Below are 25,238 nucleotides of genomic sequence, written 5' to 3'. Positions count from 1 at the left end.
TGACCTTTCCTGCCCACCTTTGTCCAACATTTTCTTTATATAAACCTGGAAGTATCTTTGGCACTTTGGAGAGAGTCTGAGACACTAGTCTGCTGTCTTTCCAGTGTTGGCCTCACTGAAATAAATTCCTTTCTTGTTCCACCAGGACTTGTCTCTCTGCCTGTGGATTTTGTCAGCTTTAAGTTGCCAAACCTGGTCTCTTTAGGTCCCCCAGAGCCAGGTGCTCTTGGACCCCTGTGCCCCTGCTTTAAAACTTCTGTCTCCTAGTTTCTCCCTGGGAAGGATTTAATTACATACTTTTCCAGCTGCTGCCTATCCTCCGGGCTTCTAATCAGCCTTCATTTAGGTAGGTGCTGACCACAATCTTCCCCTTGGGGACAAAGGCAGGTCTTGACACACCCTCAATACTGGGAGCCACTAAAAACAAAGAAATTTGTTTTGGCAATCATAAAACTTTAAGAGGCAACTAGGAGCCCAGGGTAGGCAGAATGACAAGGTTGATCACCTACACAACACCACTCAAAACTGGGAGTGGTAGCTGTTTTCTTCAATGCACAGAAACCAGCACAGAGAGTCAAGAAAAATGAAGAAATAGAGAAATATGTTTCAAGCTAAAGAACAAGATAAATCTCCAAAAACAGATCTTAATGAAATGGAAATAAATAATTTACCTGATAGAGAGCTCAAAATAATGGTCATAAACATATGGGGCAAGCTCCATGATGTCGGTCTTCACAATGATTTTTTTTGGATTTGATACCAAAAGCAAAGGCAATGGAAAGAAAATAAATAAGCGGGACTACATCAGACCAAAAAGCTACTGCACAGCAAAGGAAAGCGTCAACAAAAGGAAAATGGAACCTATGGAATGGGAATAAATATTTGCAAAGCACATATCTGATAAGGGATTAACGTCTAAAAATAGAAGAAACCCATACAATTCAATACCATAAAGCAACCCAATTAAAAAGTGGCAAAGGACCAGAATAGATATTTTCCAAAGATATCCAAATGGCCACAGACACATGAAGAGGTGCTCAGCATCACTAATCATCAGGGAAATGCAAATCAAAACCTCAATGAGATACCACCTCATCCCTATTTGGATGTCTAATATCAAAAAAGACAAGAGATAAACAGTGTTGGTGAGGATGTGGAGAAAAGGAAACCATGGAGCACTGTTGGTGGAAATGTAAACTGGTACAGCCACTATGATACATAGTATGGAGTTTCCTCAAAAAAGTAGAAACAGAACTACCTATGATCTAGCATTCTCATTTCTGGATCTATATCCACAGGAAACAAAACCATTATCTTGAAGAGGTATCTATACTCCCACATTCACTGTAGCATTATTCACAATAGCTAAGGTATGGAAACAACCTAAGTGTCCATTGCTTATATTGATGCACACACACACGCACGAATATTAGTCAGCCTTTAAGACAAAGGAAATCTTGTCATTTATGATAACATGGATGAACCTGGGGGGCATTATGCTATGTGAAATAAGCCAAATGGAGAAGACAAATACTGCATGGTATCACATATATGGGGAACACCCCAAAAATTCAAACTCATAGACACAAAGAGTAGAAAAGGGGTTCCCAGGGGGCTGAGGGTGGGGGAAACAGGGAGAGGTTGGTAAAGGGATACAAACTTTCAGTTATAAGAGGAATAAGGTCTGAGAATCTAACATATAACATGGTCAGTATCATTGACAATGTGTATGATATAACTGAAATTTGCAACAGAGCAGAACTGAAATGTTCTCACCAAAAAATAAAGGGAAATATCTGAGGTGATAAGTGTTTCAATTAACGTGATGGAGGGAATCCATTCACAATATATGTGTTTATCAAATAATAACTTTGTACTCTTTAGATATATTACAATTTTGTTAATTACACCTCAAGAAAGCTGGAAAAAAAAATTAGAAAGCCTTCCTTGCAAGGGAGCAGCAGATGAATGTAAGGGATCATGAACACCAAGACAGCTCAGAATGGCAGCACCCAGAAAATACTAAAAGAGCAAAGGCAATTCCTTTGCCATATTTGCGTCTCCATTTCCAATCTTCCTTAGAGTTCCTAATGTGTACCATTAACTGAACCGGTTAAGAACCTAAATTGTTATCGTGCTATGGATTCATTCTGAAACAACCAAACATCTCTGGAATATTTATGGGCAACCATGACAGAACCTGAGAGTGGGCAGTAGTTCCTGGAAAACAGATGCTTTGTGCTGACCAGCAGCATGCAGGTATGACTGGAGCTGGACAGTAACCTTCCACAGAATTGTATTTCCTTGCTTTATGCTGGATTATTAGTCACTTCAATAACACAATGCACAATTTATGCCTATCATGCCAAATTAGGAATGGCCGCAGGCTATTTCAGTCCATCATTATGAATGTACACGCACTGCTCTCTATAGCCCCAGAAACCCAGCAGGGCTGAAAGAATGCTGTTGACCATGTGTTACAAAAGAAGGTTCTTTAAATAATAGTTTCAGACTTAACTTTTGTACATATTTTTGATGGTCCAAATGTTCACACAGTTTGGGAGAGCTGGAATCATTAATACTTTAAAAAGAATCTCAATTTGAGAATGACATTGATTCAGGGTCCCCCACTAAGGGTATCTTTCAAGTTCTTTGTCACTCATGCAATACTATCCCTGAGCAATCAGCCTATGTTTAGAAGGGGGTGTTTTCTGGGACTTGTGGGATACAGAATAGAGTTGTATAAAAAGATAGATTGTTCAGGAAAATTAATCATGGGGGGATTTCACAGGTTAAGACAAATACATTATGTTTACAATGGGGAATTGTATAAGACTTACATTTATGAGCCTTCAGTCCTTCAAAAGAAACTGGTCCAATCTCATAATATTCATATTCCCAGGTATAATCAGAATTAGGTGCAGATTGCTGGGACGTTCTATTAGAAATTAATCTCTGGCCAGACATCTCCGCTCTGCACAAATGGAGAAAAGGAAGCATAGAACCTGTTAATTCATCCTCAACTGCACAGACCCACTACCTGCTCTTGACCACATTCAGAAGTTCAGAAGGCAAACGCGCCAGGGAGGTCCCATTCACCAGGTCGGAGAGAGGTCCACAACGGCTGCCTCTACTTCACACCAAGTGGCCATTGTTTCCTTTTACCTCTCCTTGAGACTGAAATGTTTTCGAAGTCATACACCGTGTCTTTTTTGTTGCCATCCCCCAGCACTTAACCCAATGCCTGGCACAAAACCAACTTTCAATAACTGATACATGAAGGAAGGGAAAAAGGGAGAGAATGTATCAAAGTCTCTGAGCTTGCAACTTCAGCCCCACCACCTATACTGCAAGAATATGCAGAGGCTACAGGGAATAAATAAAATCAGTACCAGAAATGAACTTGCTCTGCAGACATATATGGAGCATCTGCTGTGCAAGAACAAAGACAAGCATCCAAAGGCTAATGAAATGGGGTGGCCAAAAGAGAAGTGGTCGACAGAAGTCCCATAATGGGAGAACATCCTCCGTGGAAGCCCAAATCTTGGCTACTGCTTACCCCTAAAATTGGTCCTATTCTCAGGATGACCCAAGAGTCTCCGTGGTGATGATTTTAGATTTTAAAATTCTGACTTCTTTGAGACAAGAGGTTTCACTGTGCAGCATGTAGGCCAAAGGTGACAAAGTAACAGATCCAATATTCAATATTGGGCATCAACTGTGTGCAAGACACTGTACGTTATGGGATGGAGGATGACACTTGATATACAAACACAGACCCTACAGACCTTGCTTTATATTTGAGAAAGAATACTAAGAAACAAATATCAGTAATATAAGGAAAAATTTGAATGGCAGATCAGCTAACACCCAGATTCACTGAGAAGGCATAACCACTGTGTCTCACCCCCAAGAGTTTTCTGAAGTTCCCCTTTTTCCACCCACCTTGGGTCAGTATCACCCACTGCTGCCTCTAGGCAACCCTTAGAGAAGTTGAGGCAAAATCACCATCACTATCACCCCTCTGTGAGTCTCATCTTTCCCTTTCTTTCCTTTCTTCCATAATCCCCAATCCTGGACCCCACAGAAACAGACTCTAACCCTTCGGTATCATATTGTTCAAAGGATAGTGTGTTCTGATCCAGAGATATAGGCTAGTATCAGAACTGGAGTGTTGGGGTGCCTGGGTGGCTCAGTCGGTAAGTGTCTGCCTTCGGCTCAGGTCATGATCACAGAGTCCTGGGATTGAGCCCCACATCAGGCTCCCTGCTCGGCAGGAAGCCTGCTTCTCCCTCTCCCACTCCCCCTGCTTATGTTCCCTCTCTCACTGTGTCTCTCTCTCTGTCAAATAAATAAATAAAATCTTTAAAAAGAAAAGAAAAAAGAACTGGAGTGTTACTGTGAGTGCCCAGGCAGACAAATCATTCCTTCAAAGGTAGAAAAGAATGTATCATTTCTCATTTGGAAAAGAAAGCTACACAAATTTTAAGAAAAGCTGACCTTCAAGGAAGTATTCAGTGACCTTTCTAACACCAACATGAAAGTAACATAAAACCATGACCACAGTGTATCTTTGGTCTTTTTATTATTTGAACAAGAGATTATTTCTCTCGATGAAATAAATTTCCTCAGGAAATAAAAATTCATAACTCAAACCTAAGAAACACTATCCTCATTTATGAGCACTTCCTCCAGAAGGAAAGAATTTTGTGTGAGAAAAGAGTAGCTCTTCAGCTGTAGGGTTCAGAAATAAATGGTAGATTTAGATAAACACAATGTCCATTTGAAAATGTTAAGAATTTCACACCATGCAAGCAATACACTAGATTTGAAACTGGAAGACCAGGGTCTTCATATTGCTCTACCTCCATTCAATATGGTGCCAGGAAATGGTTCTGGCTACAGTCCTTAGTAGATACCATCACCACCCACCTGGCCCCCTTCTTGAGCTGCTTAACTGGTTTTTCTGCTTCTACTCTCACTGACCAATTGTAATCCACTCTTCACCTATCAGCCAGTGGTTTTTTTTTTTTTTTAATTTCACCTGTCATTCCTTTGCTTAATATTTTTAATGTCTTCCCACTGCTCTAAAGACAAAGCCCAAAATCTTTGAAATGTCCTACAAGGTCACGACTTGGGTCTTGCTGTCTCCTCTTATCTCACCTTGTATCCTACCAAACTGTGCTTGCATTTCCAGCAGTTCCTCGGAGACTTCATGCTTTGTGTTCCCTGCACACATGCTCTTCCCTTTGGCAAGAGTATGCCTCCTACCAGCCCATCCTAACCCGTTCCTTCTTTTTGACTTATTCTTATCTATACCAGAGCTGGCAAATCCGGCCCACCACCTGTTTTTATACAGCCTCCAAGTGAAGAATGTTTCTGTATTTTTATCATGGTTGGAAAACAATTTCTTTTTGAGAGAGAGAGAAAGTGTGGAGAGGAGTGGATGGGAGGTACAGAGAGAGAGGGAGAACCCTAAGCAGGCACCACACACAGCACAGAGCGTGACGTGGGACTCAATCTCCCAACCCTGAGATCATGACCTGAGCTGAAATCAAGAGTTGGATGCTTAACTGTCAGAGCCACCCAGGCATTCCTGGAAAATAATTTTTAAATAATATTTTGTGACATAAGAAAATTATATGAAATTCAAATATTGGAGTCCATAAATAAAGGTTTTATTTTACTTTTTTCTAATTTGTTTGAGAGAGAGGTAGAGATAGTGACAGAGATAGCAAGAGAGAGCATGAGCAGGGAGAGGAAGGAGAAGCAGGCTCCCCACCGAGCAGTTCTGGGCTCGATCCCAGGACCCGGGGATCATGACCTGAGCCCGGAGGCAGACATTTAACCAACTGAGCCACCCAGGAGCCCCCATAAATAAAGTTTTATTGGAACACAGCCGCCCTTGTTTTTGTATTTTTTTTATGGCTTCTCTAGCATTACAAGTGCAGAGTTGAGTAGTAGCAACAGAGGTAGTATGGCCCAAAAGCCTAAAACATTTACTTTCTGGTATTTTATAGAAAAAGTTTGCCAACCTTCCTTTAGGGCAATGGCGGGGGAAAAAAGAAGATCTAAGCTTTAATTTTCCTATCAGGAAAATGAAGATTATAACAGTATCTATTTCATGAGTTGCCGTAAAGATTAAATGCACTGTTACGTGAAGTATGGGTAGCCAGGACCCAGTTAAGACCAATACATAGCAACCAGCACTATTAGTCTAAGGTAAGACATGCTAGTCTGGGATGGAAAAGCCAAGGCCTCTTCTTCAAGCATCACCAACTCCCCTGTCAGCCGATTCCTATCAAACTCACCATGTGGGTTCATTGATCTGTGTGACAGATGAACAAACATGTAAAAAAAAAATAAATAAATAACTCCTGGGGCATTCATTTAGATGCTTTAAAAGTTTTAGTGAGAAATATGTACATCACGGAATTTATGCTGTTCCATCAAGTCAAAAATATGGTAATAATCTCTCCTGCTTTTAAGGAAAATAATAAGAAGTCTGGTTTGATCATCTCATTTTTATTGGAAATCAGGTATTAAAGCCAGTGTAACAAATAGAGCAGAGGGAGGCACTAGACTTCATCTAGTATCGAAATAGATAACAGAAAAATGGCAAAAAGGACATAAAACACTGAAGGAAATAAAGATGGGAGTCTTTTCCGATCTCTGTGTCATCTGTTCTCCACATCTGTACCTAACGGTCATCCCCACCTGTGGCTGCCCAGGCCCATTTGCCCAGCCCAGCAGGTCTCCCTGCGACTCTCTTAGGTCAAAAGAAGCATTACAGCCACCCTCATAGGGCTGGCCAGGAACTAGCAAACAGACTATGTCTGTAAAAAACATCAGAGATTAAGAAATCTCAACCTATAGGGGGCCTGGGTGACTCAGTTGTTAAGTGTCTGCCTTCGGCTCAGGTCATGATTCCAGAGTATTGGGATGGAGTCCCACATCGGGTTCCCTGCTCAGCAAGGAGCCTGCTTCTCCCTCTGCCTGCTGCTCCCCTGCTTGTGTGCTCTCTCTGACAAATAAGTAAATAAAATCTTAAAAAAAAAAAAAAAAGAAAAGAAAAGGAAGGAAGGAAGGAGGAAAGAAGGAAAGATGAAGGAAGGAAAGAAATCTCAGCCCCTCACCCACTATTTTTTTTACTCTCCCTTACACCATCCCTGTTCATCTACATGTACTATCTGGCAACAGCTAGAGAGCAAAGGGTTATGCAAGTCACATGTGCAAAGATCTTAAAAGTGGAAAGTCGGTCCTTTAAGAGAGGAGTTAAAGTGCTGGCAGATGCCTGGACACGAGAGGGACTGAAGAACAGAGCCAGACTAGCAGAGGTTCTCCAGGGAAGCTGAATGAAATGTTAGACAACCTCTGCCTGAGCGGCCATCATTTTGGCTGCCTTTAGATAACAGGAGGTGGAGTGGGGGGGTTATTTTCTCTATTTCATCTAGGTTCTCGAATCCCAAAGATAGATTGGGGGAACCAGCGTCTCTGGCCTCCCCTCTCTCTCCCCTCTCCCCTCTAGCTTGAAAAAGCCCATGAGGCAATGTTTCTCATCCAAGTCTCAAACGGATTAGCTTGGGCCACCACATACACCAGGACAGGAAATAAACAGAAGGCTGTCGTCCGGCCGGATTTTGTAGTATGCCTCCTATATGAAGGCTCAAGTTGCTTGTCTGAGCTTTGCAGACAGAAGCTGGCACTGTTTCCCTGTTGTGGGAAATGCCAGCACATCTGTGCAGCAGCCCCCAGAGTCTGGTATTTGCACCACAGTGAGGGACTGATGTCGGGGTATAACGCCCTGTTGTGGGGGAGGCAGTCTGGCACCACAGGGCTTACTCACTGGGGGGCTGAGAGCAGACGGCTGCTCTCTCCTGAACACAGCAAACAGGAAACGCAGCGTTCAGCCAAGCGGCTGCCTTCTGTGCTTCTGCCACTCCTCAGCACCCCTCCCCAAATCTCCTCAATGTCAGATTGCGTCGTAATATCAGCATCATGAAAAACTACCTCTTCCAGGGGAAATACATCATAAGCAAGCTTCCCGGAGCTAACTGCTCTTTCGAACCGCTGAGAGCACTCTTCCCCACAGCCACAACAATGAAAAATCACAACTGAACCTCAAAAACCACACCGGGAAAGGAAGTGTACCTTCTTCAGGTATGCACGTGGCAGTGGAGGCCAATGTCTAGGATTGGAGGAGGGAGAAAGACCTCAAACCCAGAGTGAGAATGCAAGGTTAGCAGCCCCAGACATGTCTTAAGGCTGTGTAAATGTCCCCCTTCCCCAGGACACATTCCCAACGCTCATTCCTTCCAATCACCCCATCTTTCTTCCTCCTACCCAGCTTCCCACACCACTCCTGGGCATGCTCTGTTCTTCTTAAAGACAGGTCAAGCCATTCTCTCTACCTCCTTCAAACTGGGAAGACGCATGTGGTCATGGACGCTTCTCTGGAGTGAATAAAGGCTCTTCATGGCCATCCTTTGAGGGCCATGATGCATACACGTGCCCAGGGTGTTATTTCCTTGAAGTTAGACCTCGATTTCCATGCTAAGGTGTAAACATCAGCAGATGTGCTTTCCCAGTGACCACCAGTTTGGTCAATGTTTGGACTAGAACATTAAGGAGAGAGCCCTAAAGATACCTATAAACCTTAAAAAATGAATACACGGACACGCATGCACACACACAGCTAACAACACAGCCAGAAAAAGCACTCCGAGAAGCTGTTGGCCAAGGTCACTGACCCAAAGCCCCATAGTAACCTGTAGGTACAGAGGAAGACTGAATGACCCACTCAGTTTTGAGATAAAAATTCCGCAGCGCACACTATCTTCTTTCCCCTTAGTCCCCAAATTCCAGTTAGCATACTAGCCAGCATGCCAATCTCTGTTCTGGACTGGGCCATAAAGTTCTCATTAGTTACATGTACTTATCTCTTTCTTTCTCCTATTCCTAGGAACAACTGTCCCCAGCAAAACCCAGAGAAGTCAGTCTTGTAAACCCATCACCCTTTCTCTCTCCAAGCAAAGGCATTTGAGAAACCAAACATAAAGCCTGGCTAGGCGGCATTCTGGTGGCCAAGGAGCCCAAGATGAGAAGTTCTGAATTGCAGCTTTAGAAGCGTAGTTCCCTTATTGCTCAGAGTTGTGACCAGGCCCCCCAGGAGAAGAACTAATGATGTACTCAGCCTCCCCGCATCTCAGTGGGGTAGGGCCACACAGAGATCAGAGGAGAGTCCGCAAGCTATGAGTCAGGCTCATGACAGACCAGAGCCCCTGGGTATTCCTGAAGCATTTCCATAAGGCAACATCCCAGCAAGGAATTACACTCCATCTTCTAAAATCAGAGCCCCTGCGGTCTCCTCCCAGGGCAGTGCTTAAAAAAAATGCAGACATTTTCCCTCCAGTGTACTTTTCCTTTTCATATGTTCTGTGTGAGCCACTGCCTTCTCCTTGTACTTGTTATTTTAAGTCTCATGTTTGCAGATTCCTTTTCTGTGAACCCATTTTAAGTCAGCAATTTCTTTCACGGAGTGTGGATTTTTATTTCTTCCAATTGAAGAGGTCTTGCTTCTGGGACTTGGAAGTCTTTTCCTCCTAACTACTATCTTGTGACTTAAGCATGAATCTTACTTTTGAAGTCTGCATCTCTGGCCACTCAGTTCAGCCTAGAGATATTACTTATACACACACACACACACACACACACACACACACACACACACCTCTTCCCCTCTCCAACAGACAGACTCCCCCATTTCTCTACACTATCAAGTTTTACGCTGTTCCTGGGTATTTCCTAGAAAGTATGCAGTTACCAAGCAGATCTCAAAAATGTGGCAACTCACAGTTGGCAGAGAAATTTCAGATGCATCTTCTTCCTCTCTATCCCCACATCCCTGCTACACAGCGGCAACTCGTTTCCAGAAGCAAAACAGAACCACAAGTGTTCCCAAGACTGAAGACTACGCCGGTCTTAAAATCAGAATCAATGCCAATAAAAGAACAACTTCCGAAGCCAGAAACAGGACTTAATATTCTGTACAGATAAATATTCTGTCAACATCTGAAATGGAGAGATGCTTAATTGGCAAGTGGGCATCCTTCTCCCAGCAGCTGGTGCCTCAAAGAGGACAGTTGTCTAGACTCCCAAATCCACATCCTCCACTTATGCCCTGGGCAGCCACAGAGTAGCATTTCCTGATTCTGTTCAGTCCAGCAAATGCTTACTGCATGAACTACTCGATGCTGGGACATAATGACTATCCCAGAGCCCTTTAGAGATGTCTTTGGAGATGGTAACAGATCCTTGCATCACATCATAGTACAGGTGATGCTAGGACTGCACAGACCAGTCCTTTGGGGGCTGTCTCTTCCTTCTGGCGACCTTTCCATAAGCACCAACACGGCATGGCCTCCTTCTGCTTTGCTCACCACTGTATTTCCAGCAACCCACACGAGGCCTGGCTCATAGCAGAAATGCAATAAATGCTTGCTGATTTAGTTTCTCGTTCTGTGGAGAAGCCACAGAATTCTCCTCTTTCCTTCTCTTACCCCACCCTAATCTTGAGAGCAGAGTTCTCCCATTCTGACAGAAACCTCAGTTGGGCAGTGAGAAGAACATCACACCCACACAGAGGGGAAAAAACACCCCAGGAAGAAGCTGGGAAGCCTCCATTTGAAAAAGATTTTCCAAAAAGAGAGCTGAGACATGGCTGGGAGACAGGCATAGGGAAGGCAGGCACGCTGCCCTGGGCAACCACACCTCAGTCCCAGCTCTGAAGATTTAGGAAGCTGGGTTTTCACGGTACTCCAAGGGCAAGAAAGGCAATGAACTGGGTCACCCTGACCAAGTGTAGGAGAATGATTTTCAACCACAGCATCAATTTGGTGAATTACAATAAGGAATAAAATAGCCAAGGAGACCAGAGCAGAGCACATGCTTCCCATGATCTGGGAAGCAAACCTTAAGATCCAAAAATTAATTGATGACTGTGGAATTAGGGCAAAGGAATTACATCATGTAATAAAACAGGGCTCTACTCCTCTACCCCACTACAGGATGCCACGATGTTTGTCCTATATCCCAACACAGATGCCCTATGGCAGCCACAAAATGAGGACACTCCCGTGGCGGGTTGGGGTCTCCACCCCAGAAAGGCATTAACTCCCACCTCTTTCTACACCTTGCTTTCCTTGGTCTGGACTTCAAGAAATTCTAGGCATATTGAGCATATCTGTGGAATCCCAAGTTGACCACTCTATCACCGTAAGGTTTGCTGGGCCCCCGATACCCTCTATTTATTTTTGCTCTATTCCAGAGCCTTCAGAAGAAGTATGTTTAAAAGTACTGGAGTTGAGTCAAAAATCCAACTATCCAAAGGCAGGGCTTCACCATGGGATATCGCTTCAAACCTAGGAGGACGGCTGTTATGTAAAAAAACCAAAACCAAAAACAAAACCCGAAAATAAGTGTTAGCAAGGATGTAGAGAAACTGGCACCCTCGTGTGTCGCTGGTGGGTATGTGTTAGCAAGGATGTAGAGAAACTGGCACCCTCGTGTGTCGCTGGTGTGTATGTAAAGTGGTGCAGCAGCTACCAACGGCTGTAGAGCAGCTCCCCCCCAAGTTTCAACATGGAAAACCTCACAATCCAGCAATTCTGCCTCTGGGAATATTCCCCCAAAGGATCGAAAGCCAAGACTCCAGCAAGTATCTGTACACCGAGGTCCATGACAACATTACTCCCGACAGCTGGAAGCTAGAAGCCATCCAAATACAGAGCAGCAGGTGAATGGATAAACAGAATACAGTATGTACACAGAGTTGAATAGTATTGAGCCTAAAAAAGAAATTCCAACACCGGCTATGACATAGATGAACTCCAAAACATGGCACTGCGGGAAATAAGCCAGACGCACAACAGATACTGCGCGACCGCCCTTTTGTGAGGCGCCTAGAGTCCTCGCATCCACAGAGACAGAAGGTAGAACGGTGGCTGCCGAGGGTTGGGAGAAGCAGGGAATGGGAAGTTTTCGGTTGAGGGGACACAGAGTTTCAGCTTGGGACAATGAAAATGTTCTGGGGACAGATTGTGGTGATGGTTGCACAACAACGTGAGTGTTACGTTATATACATTTTACCAAAATTTTTTAAAAGTTCTAAAACCTTTCTTAATTAGAAAATAATAAGAAATCAGCACTTCCCACCCAGGGTACTTGAGGGAAGTGTAAGTGAGAGCTCCCCAGAACAAAAGACCCTCCCTTGGGGACATGCAGGCACCCCTGCCTGGCAAGTCCTTCCTCTGTGGCTGACCTTCAAGTTATATTCAGCTCTGCTCTTCTCAAGAGACCCTGCAGTGAGACTCCTTTCCATGTAAAAGGAACATTCTGTCTGGGCTATGGGGATCCTCCTTCTCCCTGCCTGAGAGAGCCCTGGGCAGCTGCAAGAAAACCGGTGCTTCCCTCCACCAGTCCCAGAAATGCACTGACTGCTTCCCACCCTCTCCCCCAGACCCCTTTCACCTTCTGCTGTTCCTGTCATTAGCCAACCTCATTTCAGCAGAAGGACAATATAAGTTACCACTCCAGAGCTTCCAGAGCATTTTTCGCATTTAAAGTTACAAAGAGAGGGTGCCTGGGTGGCTCAGTCGGTTAAGCAGCTGGCTCTTGATTTTGGCTCAGGTCCTAACCTCAGGAATGTGAGTTCAAGCCCCCTCATGCGCTCCACACTCAGTGAGGCCTCTGCTCTGATTCTCTCCCTTTGCCTCTGCCTTTCCCCCCAGCTCACACCCAGACGCTCTCTCCCTCTCTCAAATGAATAAATATATATATATTTTTTAAATAAAGCCACGAAGAGAACCACAAAGAAGTACCCTCCTAACACTAGCTCTAGTCTCTGAGGAATATTAACTGAGACCAGCCAGAATTCATGGACCTGGGAAACAGGACTGCCGACATTTTTATTTTACCAAATAAGGAAATTTTTGAAAATAGCTATTATTAACAATTAGCATCCTAGAAACAAAAGGTCATTTGAGGCACCTTCCAAGGGAAGAAAGAATCTCACAGGAAAGGTAGCCCTCTGTGAGAAAGGAAGGCTGGCAGTCTGACCAACATTGTCATAGCAAGCAGATATGTTTTCATGGGTGGGCATTACACCACCTCTGTCCAGTGTGTTCATGTGACACCTGCCTGAAACGGCTTACATATTCATTCGTTCTGAAAGCAAAGGAAAGGACTGAAAGAGACACGGTGAGATTTTTTTTCTACAGAAGCTATGATTCTATAACTTAACACCAAGTTGCTTTCCATTTGCAACACAAAGTCAATGATGTGTGTCTATTTGTAAAAACCGTGTGTGTGTGTGTGTGTGTGTGTACATGAGTGTGTGTATATACAGTGCAACATGGATATGTGCTGTCACAGGCTGAACTGTGTCCCCCTAAAATTTGCATGTTGTAGCCCTACCCCCCATACCTCAGAATGTGGCCCTAGTTGAAAACAGGGTCTTTAAAAAAGTAGGTTCAAATGAAGCCATTAGGGTGGGTCCTAATCCAGTCTGACTGGGGTTCTTACAAGAAGTGATAAGGACACACAGAGAGACACCAAGACACCTGGGCACAGAGGGACAACCATGTGAAGGAAGCAGCAAGAAGATGGCCACCTCCAAGGGAAAAGGTCTAAAACATATCCTTCTCCTAGTCCACAGAGAAAACCACCCCTGGACTTCCAGTCTCCAGAACTGTAAGCAAATAAATTTCTGTCATTTCAGCCACTCAGTCTTTGGTATTTTGTTATGACAGCCCTAGCGAACTAATACAGCTTTCATTAATTAGATACACTGTCCTAGAAAGTCCATTAAAAATGACTTACATAATATCAACCACTTCTACTACAACTAAACAACAAATATATTTCTAGAAAGAAAACCATTTTCAAAATGTCATAACTCCATCCCACTACAAGCCATCTTCACCAAATACATTTATGACATTCCCATCAGCATGTCCTTCAAGGAGAAAGAGCACGAGTCTTGTACATGGTAAAATTAGTATGGGTCAATTCAGACCAATGAGGGTATTTTAAACACAATGAGCTCAACGATGAAAGATGTAGGCGACTTTGAAAGTCAAAGCCTGTGCCCTCAAAGAATCTGGGCTGATTTTCAAAACTAAACTCTCCTCTGTTGAATGTCACCCCTTCAGATCCACGCATGTAGAGGTTAAGGTGCAACACAGAAGCCTGATGACACAGGTAGACAACGGGTGAACAGCTCAGCATGACAGGGAGGCCCCTGATAGCACAGGAGTCAGGTGGAGGAGGGCTCAAAGACAGTCAGTCCTCTGAGCCTTTGCCCACTCTATTCCACCTGAAAGCCTGGACTGCCATCTACCCCTACCTGGGATTCCCGCCAACCTCTGAAAACAGAGTTCAGCCACCACTTCCTCCCGCCCCCAGTCCTGCCCAAGCCCAAGAGGACCGTGCCCCTTCCTTCAAATCCCATCACATGGATTACCCGCATCTCTCACTTTAATAAGGACAGTATAAATCAGTCTCCCTCAGGATCAGACTTTGCCTCTCACTGAACTCTCATGCTGATTTATAGAGCTGCTATTATAAAACATCACAGCCAAGTGAATCACCATGTTAACCATGGTAGGGAAACAAACCCCTCTCCATTTTAATTAGTGGAGTTTTGGGAACACTTGGCATCATAGGGCTAAGCAGAATGAGACTGGCCATATCGTAAATCACTTTGAGGGTGATCTGGCACACAAACCGACTTTGCATTTATTGCTCATGCTCTCTGTCTCCAAACAGCACACACTGTTCTTTACAGCCCTGAGCTGAATCATTCTTCTAACAACACAAGCCAAAAGAGAAGGACCAGGTATTTCAATCTCTGTTCCACAGAAAAAGAAATGTAGACTAAAGCAGTGTTTATTTAAGGCCCCCAGACAGGGCCATAGGAAAGCTACATTTGCTAATGACTGTCTTCTCCTCAGTCTGGGATTCTGACACTCAGCGGTGCGTCTTTTCTAGTTTCTCCACCTGCCCCACCCACTGCCAACCTCCTGCCATCCCTGATGATAAACAAATTACAGTCTGGTAGAGCAAGGCCAGCCAGGCTCCAGGCTCCCCAGGCCTCCTCCTCCGCAGGGAGGGGCCGGTCAGGAGAGAGCCAGAGGGTCAGGGTTCCCCACTCTGGCTGCCTAGAGATGCTGGGGATGTCAGCCCCTCAAGTCCTGGGACATACCTGGCTCATCCTCCTGGAGCATCAGTTTGGAAGAGAACTTGAAAGATGATTTTTTTTTTTTAATATTAAGATGATTTTTTTTTAATATTAAGTTCAGAGATATTATAGAGTAAACTGCAAATATCAAATGAACGTGCAAGATAAACACAGACTTGCTTCTGGCAGCCTTGGCCTCTGCTTCTCCCAGAAATATGGGTTAACCATACTCTCCAGTTGAGGTAATTTTTTTTTAAAGATTTTATTTATTTATTTGACAGAGAGAGAGACAGCAAGAGAGGGAACACAAGCAGGGGGAGTAGGAGAAGCAGGCTTCCTGCTGAGCAGGGAGCTGGACCCCAGGACCCTGGGATCATGACCTGAGCTGAAGACAGATGCTTAATCACTGAGTCACCCAGGCACCCCTCCTGTTGAGGTAATTTAATGGAGATTTTAGGGGAGCACTGGTAGGAATATGTATCGATTTACGTGATAAAATTTCCAAATCTTCAGATCCTCATCTGTTGTTTCTTCTTCTTCTTCTTGATCCACACAAGAGAATTATATTTGGGGGGAAATCTGCACAAAGGTTTACAGAAAAATGGGTGCTATATACACCCACATACCCTCACTTTTCTCCAAGTTCTCTTTCTTGACCAACTAGGCAACTGTAGAGCTGACCCGTAGGAAGCAACTCCCTCAGCCCTACCCCACCTTTGCCTTTAATTGTTGTTTTTGCTGTTACTGAGGACATGAGAAACACAGACATCTTCGAGGAGAATAATTATTTGAAGCTTATAAATTATTTTCAGTTGAAGGGTTATGAAATTGGCTAATGTTCTCTAGTCAGATGAACATCACATAGATCTTGGTAACAGAGACTCAAGCAACAATTCAACCCAGACTTTAACATCCATAATTTCAGCATTTCATAAAAAGATGCTCAACTTCTGCTTTTTTATTTCACCTCTTGGCAACACCATAACAGATAGAAGAATCACATTTGCAAGGAAGGAGAAGCCAAAATGCATACTTTCCTCTCTTTCTAATGGGACTAAGCATCTCTTATTCTCCAGTCAAGAAGAAAAATCACTTTGTACCCTGATATAAGCCAAAAATAACACGACCATCCTGTCTGAAAGCTGGTCCCCCAAAGTAATAAAACCTTGAATGTGTCCCATAAGCCTGGACTCCCCAAGAAAAAAACTATTTTTTTCCTGATTGTTTGCTATGGAATGTCTGAAGATAAGTCATGACTTCAGAGAATACAAAGATCATGTGTGAAAGTTGCCTTCAACCATGAAAAATAGACTAATGGACACTTGAGAACTCTGATAATCTTATGAGGTATTTTCTTTCAAGTATTTATTGTTTTTATCTGATGAGCCAATCTTCTGAAGCCTGACTCCCTTGCACTCTGGGCAAGTAAACATTTTCTTTCCTTTCCTAAATGCTCCCACTTCCAAGTCTGAAGTCCATGCAACCTCAAGGAAACAGACCATTATTCTTTACTATTCCAACCCAAGCATATACAGTCCATACTCTGAGTGGGCACAACTGTGGAACCTGATCAAATGTCCATTTTATTCTTGTCTCCCATCGCCCTTTAAATGGATTCAGTGGATACATCCTCCCTGTCCTCAGACAAACACTTGGGTAGATCCCATGACTTTGCTGCTCAAGCAACCACTTTAAAGTCCCAAAAGAATTCTAATGTGCAGCCTGGAAATTAAAGAAACTCCAACCAGGTTATAACATTAAATGTCCTGGTCTGTGCAGCTAGGTCCTTTTACATGCTGCTCTCCTGTAGAAATTGGTGGAAGCATCACCTCTTTTCTTTTTCTCTACTTTATGTCCAACTGCTGGCCAGTTTCTCACCCCAACAAGATCAAAGAAGGAGGACAGGACTGTGTTAACTGTCTTCACACACTCTATTTATGGGAGTTTTCATGATACTCATTTTCCTTCAGCTGCCTGCCTACTCTGACCTCAGCCTCTGGATTTCTGGAAACTCTAGCTGCTGGAAATCTAGGCTGAATTTACAGTGTCTCCAGGCCAGGCCTCTTTCCCACATGGTCCTACCTGGTCCCCAGGAAATCCTCTGGCATCTTTTGCCCTAACAAACTCTGAGAAGGCTGGTGATCCTACGACCCAGGCTACCATATGAGCACCAAATGCAGGAAACACATGCACAGTTGAACTAGTGGTTTCTCAAAAGGCCCCCTCACTAGGTTTGGGATGAAAGAAATGAACTTTCTGAATAAATCTCTTTTAACACAGCCCCCTCTCTTAATCCTCATATTCCTGAAGTGGTCAGTGGGGTTTGTGAGTTATTAGGAAAATTCTCAAATATCTACATTAAAGTTTCTACTTGGTGGTCTAGCACTTTCCTTTGGAATTTCACATAACTTTAATGTATGGCTCAGTCACACTTAAATTCAGTATCCTATTTACATCCTTAAATTTAAATTTAACTTAAATTTAAAGTCAGTATCCTATTTACATCCACACACGTAAAAGTGTTTAGGATGGACTAGTAATTTCCAATTATCTCAAAGTTCATTTTACTGTTATATAGCTAATAAAACTGAGGAATATAAACACTGAAAGGGGCATTCAGAGATATAAAAGTCAACACTCCAGTCACTGGTGGAGAATCCTCTCCCAGTCCTAACACAAGATCACCCAATACTGGCTTGATCTGATACTGGGAACATACCTACTTCCTCTTCCTCAGATATCTGAGGACTGGCCTTATAACCAGCCAAGGCTCCTCTCTCTGGCAGGTTAAACACTCACTGTTCCTTATATGGCCTAGTCTTCAGATCCTCATCATCCAGGTCACCTTCCTCTGGATGCTGCAAAGTCAGTTTCTGTCCTCTATTAAGGGGCCACCAGAAGGGGACAACATGTGGAGGGACTCTGGGCTCCCTTGACCCAGTCGCCTTAGGTTGGGTTAGATGGTAGTGGTTAAGGGCCCAGGTTCTAATCCCCTCTCTACTATTTACTGGCTATGTAATCTTAGGCAAATTACTTAATCCTTCTGTGCTTCAGCCTCCTTATCTGTAATGAGAATGCTGATAATTGTTTCCCCTACTTCATGGGGTTGATACAGGGATTGAGATAAAATTGTGAAACACTCAGACCTGTGCTTGGCACATAATAAGCTCCATACAAATGTCTATAAAAAAAAGGTCTGTCCTTGGGCTGCCTGGGTGGTTCAGTCATTAAGCCTCTGCCTTTGGCTCAAGTCATAATCCCAGGGTCCTGACATCAAGCCCCATCTGGTTCCCTGATGGGCAGGAAGACTGCTTCTGTGTCTACCACTCCCCCTGCTTGTGTTCCCTCTCTCACTGTCTCTCTCTTTCTCTCAAATAAATAAATTAAATCTTAAAAAAAAAAAAAAAAGTCTGTTCTTGTCAGTGCAACCCAGGTTTGGGACCAGTGACTGAATTATCTGTATGTCCCTAGCTTTGGGAAGCCCTGTTTGTAAAATGTAAAATAGTAATAGCAACCTAGCTGTGAGAAGTAAAGGACACTGTGCACTAGGAAGCACTTAGCCAAGTCATTATCACACTGAAGACATTAGAAGGTCAAGAATAAGCATTCTCCAGAAGAGATCACATATTAGTTTACAAAATCAGAATCAACAAATAAAAGGAGATGGAAGTCATACCATGCACCTTTTCTGACCACAGCACTATGAAACTTGAAGTCAACCACGAGAAAAAATATCTGGAAAGACCACAAACACATGGAGGTTAAATAACATGCTACTAAATAATGAATGGGTCAAACCAGGACATAAAAGAAGAGATTTTAAAAACTATATGGAAATAAATGAAAATGAAAACACAATGGTTCAAAACCTTTGGGATGCAGCAAAAGCCATCCTAGGAGGGAAGTTTATAGCAAAACAGGTCTACCTTATGAAGCAAGAAAAATCTCAAATAAAAATTGAAACTTACAACTACAGGAGCTAGAAAAAGAACAAAAAAATGAAGCTGAAAGCCAGCAAAAAGAAGGAAATAATAAAGGTTATAGCAAAAATAAAGGATATAGAAACTAAAAAGACAAATAGAACAAATCAATGAAACCACGAGCTGGTTCTTTGAAAAAAAAAAACAACAAATTAATAAACCTCTAGCTAGATTATGCAGGAAAAAAAGAAAAAACTCAAATAAATAAAATTACAATGAGAGGAGAAATAACCAACACCACAGAAATATAAACAATTATGAGAATACTATGAAGAACTATATGCCAACAAATTAGACAACCTAGAAGAAATGGACAAGTTCCTTTCTTTTATTAATGTGATGAGTCATGTTAATTGATTTGTGTAAATTGAAACCAAAAAAGGAAGAAAAAGAAAAAGGAAGAAAAGGAAAAGAAAAAGAAAAAGAAAACTTGAACAGACTGATAACCAGCAAAATTGAATCAGTAGCCAAAAAACTCCCAACAAACAAAAGTCTAGGGCCAGATGGCTTCACATGTGAATTCTATCAAACACTTAAAGAAGAGTTAATACCTATTCTTCTCAAACTATTCCAGAAAATAGAAATGGAAGGAAAACTTCCAATTCATTCTATGAGGTCAGCATTCTCCTGATACCAAAACCAGATAAAGACACCACAAAAAAAAGAGAACTATAGGCCAATATTTCTGATGATCATAGATGCAAAAATCTTCAACAAAATACTTAGCAGACCAAATCTAATGAGACATTTAAAAAAATGAAACATAATCAAGTAGGATTTATTCTTGGCCTGCAAGGGTGGTTCAATTTATACAAATCAATCAACATGACTCATCACATTAATAAAAGAAAGGATAAGAATCATGTGATCATTTCAATAGATGCAGAGAAAACATCTGACAAAGTACAACATTCATTCGTGATAAAAACCCTCAACAAAGTAGATTTAGAAAGAACACACCTCAACATAATAAAGGCCATATATGGAAAAGCCCACAGCTAATATCATCCTAAATGGGGAAAGAGTGAGAGCTTTCCTCTATGATCAGGAACACAGCAGCGGTGTCCACTCATCACTTTTACTCAACATAGTTCTGGAAGTCCTCTCCATAGCAATAAGACAACAAAAAGAAATTAAAGGGTATTCTAACTGGCAAGGAAGAAGTTAAAATTTCACTCCTCATAGATGACATGATAGTCCAAATAGAAAATCTGATTCTACCAAAAAACTATTAGAACTGATGAATTCAGTGAAGTCATATGATACAAAATCAACGTACAGAAATCTGTTGCATTTCTATACACTAATAATGAAGCAGCAGAAGGAGAAATTAAGAAAACAATCCCATTTACAACTGCAATAAAAGTAAAGAGATAGCCAGGAATGGTATGGTCTAGGAATAAATCTAACCAAAGTGGTAAAAGATCTGTACTCTGAAAACTACAAAACACTGATGAAAGAGATAAAAAATGACTCAAAGAAATAGAAAGACTTCCAATGCTCATGGATTGGAGGAACAATTATTGTTAAAATATCTCTACTGCCCAAAGCAATCTACACATTTAATGCAGTTCCTATCAAAATACCAACAGCATTTTTCAGAGCTAGAACAATCCTAAAATTTGTACACAACCACAAAAGACCCTGAATAGCAAAGCAATCTTGAAAAAGAAAGGCAAATCTGGAGGCATCACAGTTCTGGACTTCAAGCTTTATTACAAAGCTGTCATCATCAAGACAGTATGGTACCAGCACAAAAACAGACACATAGATCATTGGAACAGAAGAGAGAACCTAGAAATGGATCCGCAGCTCTATGGTCAACTAATCCTTGACAAAGCAAGAAAGAATATTCAATGGCAAAAAGACAGTCTCTTCAACAAACTGTGCTGGGAAAACTGGACAGCCACATGCATAACAATGAAACTGGACCATTCTCTTTCACCCTGTACAAAAACAAAAGCAAAATGGATTAAAGACCTAAATGTGAGACCTAAAAACATAAAAATCCTTGAAGGTAGCACAGGCAGTCATTTCTCAGACACTGGCTAGAACTAGAGAGTATTATGCTAAGCGAAAATAAGTCAGCAGCCTGAAGCAAGAGAAACAAAAGCAAAAACAAACTATTGGGACTACGTCAGAATAAAAAGCTTCTGCACAGGGAAGAAAACAATCAGCAAAGCTAAAAGGCAGCCTATGGAATGGCAGAAGATATTTGCAAATGACATATCTGATAACGGGTTATTATCTAAAATATATGAAGAACTTCTTCTATAACTCAATACCCAAAGAACAAATAATCTAATTTAAAAATGGCCAGAAGGGACGCCTGGGTGGCTCAGTTGGTTGGACGACTGCCTTCGGCTCAGGTCATGATCCTGGAGTTCCGGGATCGAGTCCCGCATCGGGCTCCCGGCTCCGTGGGGAGTCTGCTTCTCTCTCTGACCTTCTCCTCACTCATGCTCTCTCTCACTGTCTCTCTCTCAAATAAATAAAATAAAAATCTTTAAAAAAAAATAAAAATAAAAATAAAAAATAAAAATAAAAATGGCCAGAAGACGTGAATAGACATTTTTCCAAAGAAGACATACAAGATGGCCCACAAACACATGAGGAGGAGATGCTCCACATCACTCCTCATCAGGGAAATGCAAATCAAAATGACAATGAAATACCACTTAACACCTGTCAGAATTGCAAAAATCAACAACACAAGAAACAAAACAGGTGTTGGTGAGGATATAGAGAAAGGGGAACCCTGTTACACTGCTGGTGGGAATGCAAACTGGTGCAGTTACTCAGAAAAACAGTATGGAGGTTCCTCAGAAAGTTGAAAATAGATTCTACTAAAATCTAGTAATCACACTAGTCGGTATTTACCCAAAGAATGCAAAAACATTATTTCAGAGGGGTACATACACCCCGATATTTATAGTGGCATTATCAACAATAGCCGAATTATGGAAAGAGCCCAAATGTCCACACCCACTGACGAACAGAAGAAGTGGTGTATATATACAATGGAATATTACTCAGCCACAAAAAAAGAATGAAATCTTGGGGAGCCTGGGTGGCTCAGTTGGTTAAGTGTTTCCTTCAGCTCAGGTGGCCCTGGGATCTAGTCCGGATTCAGGCTGCCTGCTCAGGGAGGAGCCTAACTTCTCCCTCTGCCCTCCCCCCGCCCCGCTTGTGCCTTCTTTCTCTCAAATAAATAAGAATCTTTAAAAAAAAAAAAAAAAAGGAATGAAATCTTGTCATTTGCAACGACGTGAATAGAACTAGAGAGTATTATGCTAAGCAAAATAAGTCAGCAGAGAAAGATAAATACCATATGCTTTAACTCATATGTGGAATTTAAGAAACAAATGAGCAAGGGGTTGGGGCAGGAAAGAGAGAGGCAAACCAAGAAAGAGACTCTTGGCTATAGAGAACAAAGGGTGGTTACCAGAGGGGAGGGGTTGGGGGCATGGATGAAATAGGTGATGAGGATTAAGGAGGGCACTTGTGATGAGCACCAAACAGTTGTATGGAATTGCAGAATCACCATATTATACACTTGAAACTAATATTACACTGTATGCTAACTAACTGGAATTAAAATAAAAACTTTAAAAAATAAATAAAAGGTTAAAAATAAAGGATTCAGAGGAATTGTGACTGGCAAAATATCAGGCCTAGAGAAGTAGGGAGGAGGAAGCCTACATTTTCTAGAATGCGCAGATGATATAATTTGCACAGTAAAAGGTCACCCCCACTGCGAGCAGAGTGGGGTTAGCCTAGAAGGATCAATGCGGGCAGCCAGGAAGAGGTGTGTACACCCTAACAGAGGCAGCAGGATAAACAACACAGAACAAAACACACTCACATTTCACAAAACAATACTTTCCTTGCATATACAATGCACTCTGATGTTTTCTCCTCTTTTCTATTTAATTTCATGTTGTAAAAAATGCTGGTATAACTCACTACACTCATATTACCCTAACAAGTCATAATCCACATTTGAAAAACAATGACAGGGCTTACCCCAAACCAAAAACCGGGTAAGTTGCTAGATAAGAGAAAGAAGTTAGTTTGGCATAAACTGTCTTTGCGAATCCTTTCCTAGGTGGTAGCTTTCTCCTTTAAAAATCTACTCTGGAATGTTGCCAGGTTTCAATGTTTCCCTCTCTGGAAAAGTCAGGTCCAGTGCTCCTCTATCAAGCCTGCTGCGAGGTGACTGTGAACACTTCTCACTGCTCTAGGATCCCTGTTATTTGGGCCTTGAGTTATCCAGCCCAGTCTTGGGTTTCAAGACCTCTAAAGGGGCTCTTATTTCTTTGCTCCCAGGAAGAAATAAACTGGGAGCAATTCTGCCTTCTCCTAAACCAACTGATACCATCTTCCGTAAACACTGCAGATCATCCTGATCAGAGCCTGACTCCTTGATGTGGGCACCCCAGTTCACAGTAGCCTCTCTGTTCTGGACCTTACCTGTAGCAGCCCCAGGCCACTTTCCTGCCTGCATTCTTGGCAATGCACTCCAGGTGTACCTAAGGGACACTGGCCTCAGGGTTCTAGTTTCCAGACCCACTACTCCCCACTCTTGACCAGGGGATTCAGTAGAAAAACTTCTCTCATATCTCAACCTAATTTTTTTTCATGTGCAAACTGGCAATACTACCACTTAACCTTTGGGGGTAATTCATGAGGATTTATAGAGGGAAGTTCCCTTGTTTTTCCTGGAGTAGCATGGACAATTACCCCCCAAGCTCCCTTTGCTTTCAGGACACCATACGATGCTTTCTTTTGTCATGAGATTAAATCCTGGGAAATAGCCGGGATTCGTCCTGTCGTCTGAACTGCTCCAGGAACCACAAAGCCTCAAAACAAGTTTCTAATGAGGCAATCTTCGTCTTCCTCAGTTAATTATGCAGAAAGAATGGAAAGGGAAGAAAAACGAAACCGCTCTTTCCCTCTAATCAGTAAAATGACCTGCGGGCAGGCTCCCTAGCGCTAAAGAAATGAATTAACTGTCGAGACAGGGTTGATTCCGGAACCCTGCCCACTGCTGGGGGCGTGCACCGCGGGCCAGCAAACCGCGAATTTTCCCTGGATTCGCGGGTCCTGGCGCCCAGAAGGGCTCTCCGTTGTAGGGCACAGCGGTGCCAGGCAGGCCAGGACCCGGACTCGGAAAGTTTTCTCATGGGCGGGAGGAGGTGTTCCACGGCCCTCCCAACGCAAAGGAGGAAACCCGCCCAAGCCCTGAGCCCCGAGCTCCACCGCCTCCAGCCTTTCCGGAAGGCTTCCAGCGGGCCACTCATGTCCGTGGGCTTCGAGCAAGGTCTTCAACTTGGGTGCGCTCCACGGGGTCTCACTTTTCTCCCCGGCACGCTCAAGCCCCAGTTAGCCCATTCCCGCTCCCACCCTCCCAAACACCCCTCACCCCACCCCCAACTGAAAAACCACCGCCAACCCCGATGAGCCCGACTGCCTTCTCCCCAGCCTCCCGACATCGTGCCGCGGCTCGGCATGGCCCCGGGCGCCCAGTCCCGCCCGCGGTTACCGGCTGGCGCTCCCCGGCCCGCGGACACCGCTCCTCCGAGGTGCGTGAGCGTCGCCACTGCCTCCACCTCCTCCGGCGCCCTGGGCCTCGGCGTGTCGCTCCTGGCGCGGCGGTGCGGCGGGGACGCGCGCTCCCGACCTGCAGCCCCGGCGGCAAGGGGCGCGGGGGGCCGCCTCCAGAGCCCGGGGCGGCCAGGCCAAGAGGAGGCGAGCTTTGCCCAGCCCTGCCCAGCTCACACTACCCCCTTGCTATCTGGGTAAGAGCTTTCCGCAGGGGAGAAAGAAAAGAAATCAGAGAATACTTGACCCTCCCCAGCTCTGCAGTGGGTCCCTCAGACCAGTTCTGACTAATGAGTTGAGCAAGAAGGAGTGAGTGGGGCAGCACGAATGAGATTATGAGAGATCCTCAGCGTTGAGTTCAAGTTCATTAAGGACGAGGTCCTCCATCATGAGCTACTAAAATTACCTCAATTTCA

The 25,238-nt window shown here is 43.3% G+C and overlaps 1 protein-coding gene across 3 annotated transcripts in view; it reads right to left on the bottom strand.

Annotated features, from left to right (window-relative positions):
• Window positions 1–24,868, bottom strand: part of MRAP2 (melanocortin 2 receptor accessory protein 2) — a 48,890-nt gene extending 24,022 nt beyond the window's left edge. Inside the window, exons 1-2 of one of the 3 annotated variants that reach the window (XM_032858363.1) lie at window positions 24,760–24,868; window positions 2,841–2,970 (exon numbers count right to left, since the gene is read on the bottom strand). In XM_032858363.1, the coding sequence (XP_032714254.1) occupies window positions 2,841–2,967 (127 nt within the window). In that variant the 5' untranslated portion in view covers window positions 2,968–2,970; window positions 24,760–24,868. Of the gene's footprint in view, window positions 1–2,840; window positions 2,975–24,759 lie in introns of those variants that run through there. The other 2 variants (XM_032858364.1, XM_032858365.1) reach the window with 2 other exon arrangements.
• Window positions 24,869–25,238: the final 370 nt, after the last annotated feature.

Source organism: Lontra canadensis, unplaced genomic scaffold, assembly GCF_010015895.1.
Source record: "Lontra canadensis isolate GAN:19392208 unplaced genomic scaffold, GSC_riverotter_1.0 scaffold14, whole genome shotgun sequence".
Classification (NCBI taxonomy): Eukaryota; Metazoa; Chordata; class Mammalia; order Carnivora; family Mustelidae; genus Lontra; species Lontra canadensis.
The sequence above is the reverse complement of the archived record's forward strand: the minus strand, read 5'-3'. Positions and strand labels throughout refer to the sequence as shown.